Raw genomic sequence first — 11,277 nt, 5'->3', positions numbered from 1 at the left:
TATCTTTTAGTTTTTTTTTTTTTTTTCATTTTGTGATGTCTTTAGAATTGTAGAAGAGGAAGTTTTTTAATAATAATGTTTTTCCTATAAAACTGTGTATCACAAATTTTAATCATGTATGAGGTTTTTTTTTTTTTTTTTTCATGTAATGATTTTTGAACTTGTAGAATAGGAAATTATTAAATTAAGTTTTTTCTAGATATATACTGTGTATTAACAGTGTATTTATTATATATCGACTATGTATTGCATTTTCTAAATTAAGTTACAAAGATTTCAAATATCTATAAATTATTTTTGTTCATTTTGTGACATTTTTTAAACTTGTATACGAGGAGATTTTTTTAATTATGACTTTTTTCGTTATAAAAACTATTTATTAACTATGTATCGACTTTATATTCCATTCATATATTTTTCAGATACACATTATGTATTGACTGTGTAATACATTTTCTAAATTAGGTTACACAAATTTCGAATGTCTTGGTTTCTGATTCAGTTTGTGATGTTTTTTGAACTTGTAGAGGAAGAAATTTTTTTAATTATGATATTTTTCCTGATAAAAGCTGTTTATTTGTGTATCGACTTTGCATTTCATTTCTGTGTTGGGTTTAATAGATTTCAATAGTGTATAAGTTCTTTTTTTTTTTTTTTCATTTTTTCATGATCATTGAACTTGTATAGTATAATTTTTTTTCTTGATGCATACTATGTATTGATTGTCTGTCGACTGTATAATTCATTTTCTAAATTAGTTGGCACATATTTCAAATGTCTATGAGATGTTTTTGTTCATTTAGTAATGTTTTTTTGAAGCTGTGAGCGTCCAAACGTACGTCAAACCGATTGCCCTTTGCACTTTTTAAACAGTGCAACGAATGTGCTTCTAATTGGCGCCTTGGAGGGTCACGACAGCTGCAAAAAAGTGACAAGTAAATACCCTAATCCTAAAAACCCTAAGTGTAAACTCTAAAAACTATTTTGAGAGAAACACCAAAAAAGTATATCTTTAAAGATGAAATGAACAAGAATGGCTGTCTAACATTGTTTGAAGATAATGAACTTAAGGTGATAAAAAAGTGCATGAATGAGGATTATGCTTGTTCGAAGATGAATAGTGAACTGACTCTAATGCTTGTTCGAAAATGAAAAGTGAATTCAAAGATGAAAAGTGAACCGACACCATAACTTTTGATCTGCGACGAATTCAAAAATTTTACCTTTGGACCGACCAGGTCGTCATGTCACGAGTATTAAAAATACATATTAAATATTCACGTGTACAATTCAATAGTCACAAGTTCATTAGCTTCCGGATGCGAGCTACGTTCGGACTCCGCAAGTAATTTTATTATATTTTTTTATACATCAATTATAATTTTTTGGCACGTACAATTTATTTGGGACAATTTCCTTATTGATTTACTTTTAAGATTGCAACCTCAATTTCTATTTTGTTATTATTTCTTTGTTGCTTTCAAAAATTTTCTATGCTACAAAGTTATTTTTTACAATAGTTAAAAAAAATTACTTTCCTCCTCACAATAGTTTTACAAATATTTACACAAAAATCTACAACTATCCAAATAGATTCTTAAACAGCCTCAAACAAACCCTTCGACTATAATCTCTCCCACCTCTGTCGCTTGACTGCGGCCCCTTCGATGATCATTATTAGACTACAATCTTTCATATTTCAGTCGCATGACTATAATCCCTTAGACTTTCATCGTCTGACTATGGTCCCTCTTACCTCAGTCACTCGCTATGTTCCCTCCAACCACCTGCTCTTGATCCCTTCAGCCTTTGTCACTTGATTACGGAAGGGGGTCAAAATAAATCAGAGAACCATCCCAACAAATCAAAGAGTTTAACCTCCCTTGAAACCTCTCTTGCTGGTTTATCCACTAGTGCTCTGCCTCGCTATCTAATAAATGGACTGCTAATAGTACCTTACTCTCTGGAGGACATTGCATACCATCAAAGGTCTTCTCTAGCCTCCTCAATCAATCTTCTACTGCTTTGGGTTGAACAATACCATCGAACCTCAGAGGCTTCAATCTCAAAAACATCTGTAGATGTATGTATACATCATCAGTTCTCATAGTAGGAACCCTGGTTATGCCTCACCCATCATTTGGGTTATCAAAGTAGCAAACTGTAAAAATGTATCTGAATCAATTATCAGAGTAGTACTATATAAAGGAGCTGCCTAACTAGTACTCTACCCATCTATCATGTCTAGGTCTGACAAATCCATTATCACACAAAATATGCAATTAAATATTCATACAAATGAAACAAAAATGATGAACACCTAAACAGACTTGAAACCACCCCACTAGACTTACAGATTAATTTATATATCTCTATTTTACGATCCAAATATAAAACTATAGCTCTAATACCACAAAAGTTTTCACAAATATACACGGCTTCGAGAGAGCCATGCTGCAGCATGTGAGGGTTTCTTTTGGGGGATTTACAGATGTGTTTGACTACCGCACTTGGTCGTAAGCGGACGGTGGAGTGTAGAAGGGATGAGCTTATGGATTAGGCTTATATGCTTATGCATACGAGGGACAATCCTCTTCTGCTACCAGCTACTCCGCAGATAGCCAAGAGAGTTTATATAGCCAACAGGAGACTAACTTGATAGCGGAGTTAGAAAATGCCCAAAAAATACAGGCATACATAAGCTTTTAAATACTAGATGAGCTTAGGAGATTGAGAGATTAGATTGAAAGAAATCAACCTGCACCTATATCGGCCGAGGATGAGAGCAAGGATATAGATTCCACCTAGAGTATTTGTAAAAATATTTTTGAAGCATTTTATTTCTTTTAATGTATAAAAACTATTGAAACTTTAGCAATGTATTATGAAAAAAACCCTAAATTCACTCTGATTCGGCTATTCCCAATTCTGTAAGCTGTAACCCTCTTCGTTCCTTCCTCTTTAGTCCCGAGCTCGACAACCGAACATGAAGCTCCCGTTTAGTCGTTCCTTCCTTTCATCTTTACATCCTCTTTAATCGTGAGCTCGGTAAGTGAATGCGAAGCTTCCATTTGATCGTTCTTTCCTCTCTGCTCAACATCCTCTTTAGTTGTGAGCTCGGCAATTGGTATACTTCTGAGAGCTTTTGCTCTTCCTTTTGTTTTTCTAGCTTCCTTTTTTTAACCAATGAGTTAAGAAATGTTGAGCAATGAGCACTATGTTACAGATGAAGTAAAGCTTCGTGATTGAATAGAGAGGACGGAACGAAGAGGTGAGGTTTTGACACGCAGTTTTGACATGCAATTTCGCTCTTCTTGTTGTTTCACTTTTGTCACTCTTCTTATACAATTTTAATTGCAGTTTCGACACGCAATGTTACAGATCTGCAGATAGGCGTCAAGGTGAGGTTTTGATTTTATAAATGCTATTATTTTTTATATTGGTTTACTGTAGAAAACTATTTGACTTACATTCTATATCTATTAAGTGCTGCATAAGTTATTTTATTTGTCTATTTAGTAACTAGTGCAGGAACCGAGAGCCACGGGATGGCTGAAGCACGTCGTGGAGGAACATGGAGTCGCAAGGTGTGTCGTTTGGTAGTGTTGTTATAATAGATTTTGACCTGCTAAGATTAATTTTGTGTTTACTGAAATTAGATTTTAGTTTGCTGAAATCAAATATCTTAATTGTTAAAATTGATATTCATATTTGTTGAATTTAAGATTTTTGCATTTTGCATGTGTCATATTACTCTATTAATTTTATTAATTTTTTTATAATATTATTATTTATTATGTCATCTAATTTGATCCCAATTTAATTGATCGAATCATGAATTCCTTCAAATCCGATTTTCACAACCTTGCTCTTTACTGTCAATATTGTCAATATAATTTGATATAATTCACAAAAAATTTTAAATCCAACAAAAACTTTTCAAATAACTTGAATACCATCTAAAAAATTAGGTCAATTTTGAGTAAAATCTAGAGATAAAAATATAGCATTAAATTCATATGTCTAAATTACTACTATCAAATATACTACAATTAATTGCGCTCAAATAAAGATTGGTATCAATTTAAACTCAAAAAAAACAAAAAAAACAAAGAACTACTATCATATTAAAACTCGGCTTAAATTCTATAAAAAAGTACATGAATTAAAAAAGCGTATAAATAATAAGCCCAACGGTATCGACTTTGGTTTATTTACTACTAATCTTCATAAACTTCAACATCACAATATCATTTCATCACTTATGCTTCGTTTAGGACAGCTTTCTTACTACTTCTTATAAAGAAGTTTTTTAGTTCAAAAATTAAAATTTTAATACTAAAAAGCCACTTTAAGAAGCAGTAAGAAAGCCGTCTCAAACGAAACCTTAGGATTTATTTGAGACGGCTTTTTGTTGCTTCTTAAAGCAGCTTTCTAGTACAAAATTTAAAATTTTTATACTGAAAAACTGTTTTAAGAAGCAACAAAAAAGCCATCCCTTAGGCTTCGTTTGGAACTATTTTTTGAAGCAGCTCTCTAATATAATTTTTTTTTTAGTTTGTATTAGAAAATTGCTTCATAAAACAGTAAGAAAATTATCCCAAACAAAATCTTAATTAACCTGCTAATGATATAAAATCATTTCCAAGCACAGTATACTGAATTTGAGTGGCAACAACAGAAGCAGCAACAATATACATTATTGAAACAAACATGATTATAAGAGGCTAATGCGACTTATGCATTGCCCACACTCATCTTTCCGTTTTTTTTTTTAACATTTCTTTGAATCCAACAATAATCACAAGTCCATCTGTTGTATAGAATTCAGACTTGTCACCATTCCAAACTTTTTTGGAATCTGAGACAAAACAATAAGGATCATACACATATATGCCAATGTGGTGCTCTTCAGCACTCTCCCATCAATGTCGCTTCCTCCGTTGCTCTTCCACAGCTTCAGAGAGAGATTAAACAGCCAAAAACCACTTCAGTTTGCGAACGTCAGAATCTGATGTTCAAATAAATAAAAACCCGCAACAAAGCAGTTCATCCCAACTCCCAGTGCGCTTTACTGGAAGGATCAAATTGCTAACTATAACAGGTGGTGCTTCAACTCATAGGGACAATGAGCTTCTGTAATTGCTTAAGGTGTGGCAACAGCTGTGCAAATGAGGGGCGCAGATTGGGATCACTGCAAGAGAAACAATAGCAACAAATTTTTCATTCAACAAGTGCTTTAATCATTACATTCTTGTAAAACATTACGAAGAGATGATAAGAACAGGAGCAGCTTATGGAAAAATTCTAAAAATGGCCATCCTATAGTAAATACTCAAAATGGTCCTTAGAATTGTTAGGTGTGTTTATTTTAGGCTTTGTTTGGGTAAGAAAGACTTTCTTACCGTTTTATTCTTACCGCTTCTTAAAAAAACTTTTTAGTACAAAACTTTAAATTTTTATACTAAAAAACTGCTTTAAGAAGTAGTAAAAAAGCCTTCCCAAATAAAGTCTTAATCACCTACTTTTCTAAGTGTTCAATTTAATCCCTAACTTATCCAAATTTGTAGCAATTTAATCCCACCATCAACTTCACCAATTTTTTTTGGAAAGAAATTGGTGAAGGGTTTTTTCATCAGGACACTTTGGATTTTTTAGAGTTAACCTCAAATTCTCATTATTACTTAGTATCAGTTCAAGAATTATTCCTAGAAGTCCAATATGTGCTGGAAAATTTCTCTACTAATAGATTTACTATATTCTACCAATTACTGATTTTCATGTAAATGGGAATGAAATCTTACATTATTTACTGCTTTCTACTTCGCCCTTTTTTTTTCATTTCTACTTTCCCTTAAGACTTATTTATTGGTTTTTATTCAAGGTCCAATAATTGGGGCTATATATCTCCCATAAAATTTGCATATCTTTCTCATTGGAATAAAAAAACAAGGCTTCTCTTTTAGATATATAAATATATATAACATGATTAATCACATTATTATCTTCTTCTTGTTGATCTTATTTGTATGAATCTAATGCATGCCAAGCATTGTGATGTAAAGGCGGCTATAAAAATCAGGTCACAGGCCAGGTTCGGGTCCAACCCGGAACTGACCCGACACTGTTCGACCTGACCCCGTTTTTGCAAATGGGTCGGTTTCCTGAACCCAAACCCAACCCGCTTCAGGCATGTTTTACGAACAAAGTTTTATTTAAACCTAAATCAAATTAAGGTAAGATTTACTTCAATCAATTAAAAATAAACTAAGCTTAATTTAATTTGGGTAATATTGTTTATTATTTTTGGAAATAACATTTACTTATTCGTAAAAATCTTTTAAAACCCTCCTAAATTAATTAAAAATGACTCAAACCGGGTTGATTTCGGATTTTTGGGTCAACCCGAACCTGACCCGATTTTACAAACGGGTCGAAATCCCTAACCCCATGTTGGCCATTAAAAGAGAAGCATAATACTAAGTTAAGTGTTGCAGAGATGAGGATGCTTAGGTGGATGAGTGGCTTGACCCTTAGAGATAGGATACGAAATGAGCATATACGTGAAAATGTTGGAGTAGCTCTAGTGAAAGATAAGATTAGAGAGAGTCGCCTTAGATGGTTTGGTCACATTAAACGGAGGCCTTCCGATGACCCGGTAAGGAAAGTTGAGGTATTAGATTTGACTTATGTTAAGAAAGGTAGAGGTAGACCTAAAAAGACTTGGTTAAAAATATTAGAAATGATCTTTGTTTATTAGATTTAAATGAGAATTTGACTTTTAACCGAACACAATGGAGAAAAAGGATTCATGTAGCAGACCTCACGTAGTGGGACAAAGGCTTGATGTAGTTGTTGTTATTGTTGTTATCAAAATCCCTAACCCTAACCCGAAATTTTTGTGTAGGGTTCGGATTGGATTTTTGGGTCGGGTCAAATATTGACATCCCTAAAGGCGAGCATGCATGTCTATCGCGTCTTCGAACTTGCAATTTCGGGCCTTTGTTGTTTAATAAGTATGCCAAGTCATGGATTTGTAATTTGCATATAATCAGGTACATGAAAAATCCATGCCTATGGTTCAAATTTCAGGTCAATAAAATACATACCTTTCCCAACAGTCGGTAATTATTTTTGAGACCAAAGGATCAACCTCTTGGGGTATGTCAAGACGTTTATTTTGATAACCCACTGCTCCAACAACTTGCATCGGGTTCATTCCACTCCACGGCATGCACATGGTAGCCAATTCCCACAAAATTACACCAAAACTATAGACATCACACCTGAAAAACATTTTTTTTTATTACCAGGAAGATAAAGACATTTCAAATAAAAATTGTGAGCCCAAATTAGAATAAAGCTAACCCAAAACCTACTTTTCATTGGAAGGTTCATTTCGCAAGACCTCTGGTGCCATCCACTCTGGCTGTAAATTAGAGAATTAGAAGCCATCATATAAATCGCATAAAAAGTTTTCTAAAAATACTAAGATACTTCAAAGATATTATTTCTATGCGTTGAATTTTAAAAAGATATACATGCAGAAAAAGGTAACCTTCGCCAAAAACAGATAGATTGCCTCCTTATAAACAATTAACTGGTTGAAATTATTCAAATGACACATCTCAATAAAAGAAATAATTTTTCTTCATCGATATATTCCTACCCCACAGTAAAAAACTCGTGTTACCAGATATGCCTATCTTTATAGATATGAAGAACAATATAACAAACACAACAGGATCAAAGTGAGAATCTAATACATAAATTTGGATAATATTATTTCCAAAACCAGGATGTCACAAACTTTTCTGAAATTGTGAAAGTTTTGCTTCAAACATTGATAATTTTAGTTTAAAAAAAAAAACTGAGACAGCTCCTCAGAAATGATCAAAATCACATTTCAATTCGACAATTTTAATATTTCCTTTAGATGCATCGCATAACTTACGGAATATTATGTGATCATGCACCCAGTATAGTATATAGACAGTTTTGCTTGATGATGCCGCACACTTGTGCTGTGCTGTAGAAATAAAGTCACCTTTATCCTTACAAGACAGATTAAGGGTTTGTTTTGGATGGCTTTCTTATTGCTTCTTAAAATAGTTTTTAGTACCAAAATTAAAATTTTTGCACTAGAAAACTGCTTTAAGAAGCAGCAAGAAAGCCGTCCCAAACGAAGCCTAAATACTTCATCAGTACGTTTACAATAGTTGTGAGGTTAATGGAGGGGGCGTACATCAAGAACCAGAGTGTTTCACACATATATCAACATTGATTTGAAAAGATAACGCAAAATAAGAACACTCCAAAACATCTATGAAATTTGATAATTATAACCGCTCTCCAAAATGTTATGAGCTTAATTTTCATAATCATCAACATATGTCTCTGCCAATGGATGCCTCCCAAGGCACCAATTGTTTGGAAAGTATATTAAACCAAGTCTATATACATGCAGCTTTCCCTTGTACTCCACGGCAGGCATTTGAATCAAAAAAGCTCTGACAGTGATGTTATAAAATTTTCACAAAATAGGATCTTTTAGTCTTAAGCCAAATGATTAAGTAACAAGAAAATCAATAAGCTTTTGGATGCAGATCATTGTTAGTAGAAACTAGAATCCAAGACATTAAGAGTAGATTCTGGAAATATAACATCATAATAAAAGGTATAGAAAATTACAGTTCCAGCAGTTGATTTCGAAGACAAGAACGTGTGGTGCTTCAATCTAGACAAGCCAAAATCACAAACCTGAAAAAAATGTATAATGAGAACTCTATTCTGGAAAGGAGCAAGCAAGCTAAAAAAATGCATAAATGCACAAAAAATGTAGCAAGCTTGATGACGCAACCCTGGCATAGAATGCATAAATTATTTGGAACATATCCAACAACTGGATTAGAGTGAATTTGAATTTCAATTGATTATGCAACAATATCTAGAGCATTATATTGAGAAGAACCCTCTATTAATCAATCCATTATACTACTTAGCTGGGGCCTGCATGAGAATTATGTGGGAGTTGGTTACTAATTAGCTTTGATCCACTTCTCTAGTAGTAGAAGACAAGAGAACTAAACATTTTTAATAAGCTTATCATGGAAACATCTTATATGAGGCTGCCATTTCAACAACAATTGAAGAAATACAATTTTGTTTCAGCAATAACTGAGGCACATGATAGATGAAATAAATTTTTGCACTACAGCATCACTATTAGGAGAGCATTAGTCTTCCCCTAAATCATGCAAATTTTAATACCTGACCACCAAACTAAGGCTGGTTTCACAAATCTTTCACCATCCACAGATGTCAAGAGCTGCAGTTGGTGTTCATTCTATTTCAGGGACTCTTCTTTTTTTTTTTTTCACAACAAAAGTCATCTTTTGATTTCCTGCCTAGCCTTACAAACACACCGTGAACTATTTGTGTCATCTACCATAACTCCTTTGTTTAAACCCCCGGGAATAACACAATGAAACACAATGCCCCCCCCCCCCCCCCTGCTCATCCTCATTACACAGCAATTTGAACACTTGAATTAACCCATCATTTACCTATAAGGAATGTGACCCAATCATATTTGTGCAATCATTTATACACTTTCAAAATCAGACATCTTCAACATCCAATAACCTCCAAAAAAAAATCTCAAAACAAATCACTGGAATAGGGCGCTGAAACAAGTTTGAAGCCTACGTTCTTATACACTTCAGGCGCTCCCATTACCTTAAACATTAGTCATACCCTCCATCATCAAACCAAAGCCTAGCAAAAAACATTTACATTACAAGAATGGCACTTTTATTTTGAACTATAATATCCATCAACTCCAAACACTATAAGTCTAAACAGCAAATATGAGAATCGTTAATAATTTTAGAAAACATTGTAAGTTTAATAGTGACCAGAACATACCTTAACAACCCAATTTCTATCTACAAGAAGGTTTGGGGACTTCAAATCACGGTGTACAATAGTGGGATGGCTTGTATGCAAGTAATTCATTCCTTTTGCCTAAAAAGCAAATTCAGATCAGGTCAAAGTGGATAACAATCTATTCCAAAATCAAAATAGTACTCATACGAACTGCTTACCACATCCAATGCCATCTTCATCCGCCGCTTTTCTTCAAGTTTCACATTGTGACGATGAAGTAATCTATATAAACTTCCCCTGGAGACAAACAGGCAGAGCCTTTTAGAATAACGCTAAATCCCAAAGAAGCAGAAAATAGATGCAAATTATGTAAAGTTCCCAGAAAAGGCACCAGTTGTAGTGTCAATTGGTAAGGTAACTTAAGGCAGATCTTACCATTAGCGGCTTGGGCAACATTGCCATCTGCCTTTATAGAGCAGGTGAGAGATCAAATCGCCTCAAAAAAAATAATAGGTCTCTTTCCATGACATTATTCATGAGCTAATATATATTTATTATATATTATGTCGTCCATTATCATGCAGAACAAATGCAAAATTCTAAACAGAAAGCAAAATATTCAATTCTAAGGACAAGAAGCAGTCATCCAATTATCTTGTCATAAAATTAGTAGTACAATAGTTTTCAGAACCTTTTAACATTCTTTAATTTTATAATATATGATTTAATTCAACTAGAGAAATACAACTACAGCAACTGGAAATTTAAACTTAGCAGACCTTGGGAGAAACTCCGTCAAAATAGAGAGGTTTGGTGGACGTGTGACAGCACCCATAAAAAGAACCACATTTGGATGTCGTAGCCTTAACATGATTCTGACCTATGAGATTCACAAGAAAAAATGTCGAGTTGAGCTTGAAACCAAGAATGTTTGCTCTAAACAGGGAGATGTCAAAGGTGTGCCTTAAACAAGTGCTAATCTGACTGCACAATTCAATTCTTACTTCGAATCTGAACAGCTCCAATGCATCTCCTGATAGATCCTGGTCCAAGAATTTCTTCACAGCAACATCCTATTGATAGAATATCCAAAGAGAAGTTAAGTAAGCATAACACAAAAAAAGAGTTCATCTGATGATTTTAGTTTAATTTTTTTAATAGGAGAAAACCATTTTACAAGAAAAACCTGAACCAAAGATAACCCAGAGCATTCACATTTCATCAAGATGTTCCTATGAACCTCATTGTTGATACACAAAGAAACAATGTAGTCTTCTGTCATAAAATAGAATTGGCTCAAAATCATTCACCCTAACTAAGCAATTTACTCCATTTCACAATATCAGTTTTTTTTTTTAAGATTTAAAAGAGTATCATTTAAGATTTAAA

The 11,277-nt window shown here is 33.5% G+C and overlaps 1 protein-coding gene across 3 annotated transcripts in view; it reads right to left on the bottom strand.

Annotated features, from left to right (window-relative positions):
- Nucleotides 1-4,599: 4,599 nt before the first annotated feature.
- The window catches only part of LOC110107618 (probable serine/threonine-protein kinase SIS8), a 35,860-nt gene continuing 29,182 nt past the window's right edge, over nt 4,600-11,277 (bottom strand). For all 3 annotated transcript variants that reach the window (XM_020837912.2, XM_020837911.2, XM_020837910.2), the window contains exons 9-16: nt 10,893-10,961; nt 10,668-10,768; nt 10,107-10,185; nt 9,928-10,026; nt 8,692-8,760; nt 7,380-7,429; nt 7,110-7,286; nt 4,600-5,194 (exon numbers count right to left, since the gene is read on the bottom strand). In XM_020837912.2, the coding sequence (XP_020693571.1) occupies nt 5,113-5,194; nt 7,110-7,286; nt 7,380-7,429; nt 8,692-8,760; nt 9,928-10,026; nt 10,107-10,185; nt 10,668-10,768; nt 10,893-10,961 (726 nt within the window). In that variant the 3' untranslated portion in view covers nt 4,600-5,112. The remainder of the gene's footprint in view (nt 5,195-7,109; nt 7,287-7,379; nt 7,430-8,691; nt 8,761-9,927; nt 10,027-10,106; nt 10,186-10,667; nt 10,769-10,892; nt 10,962-11,277) is intronic.

Source organism: Dendrobium catenatum, unplaced genomic scaffold, assembly GCF_001605985.2.
Source record: "Dendrobium catenatum unplaced genomic scaffold, ASM160598v2 fragScaff_scaffold_722, whole genome shotgun sequence".
NCBI lineage: Eukaryota > Viridiplantae > Streptophyta > Magnoliopsida > Asparagales > Orchidaceae > Dendrobium > Dendrobium catenatum.
Note: the sequence above shows the minus strand (reverse complement) of the source record. Positions and strands in the feature narration are given on the sequence as shown.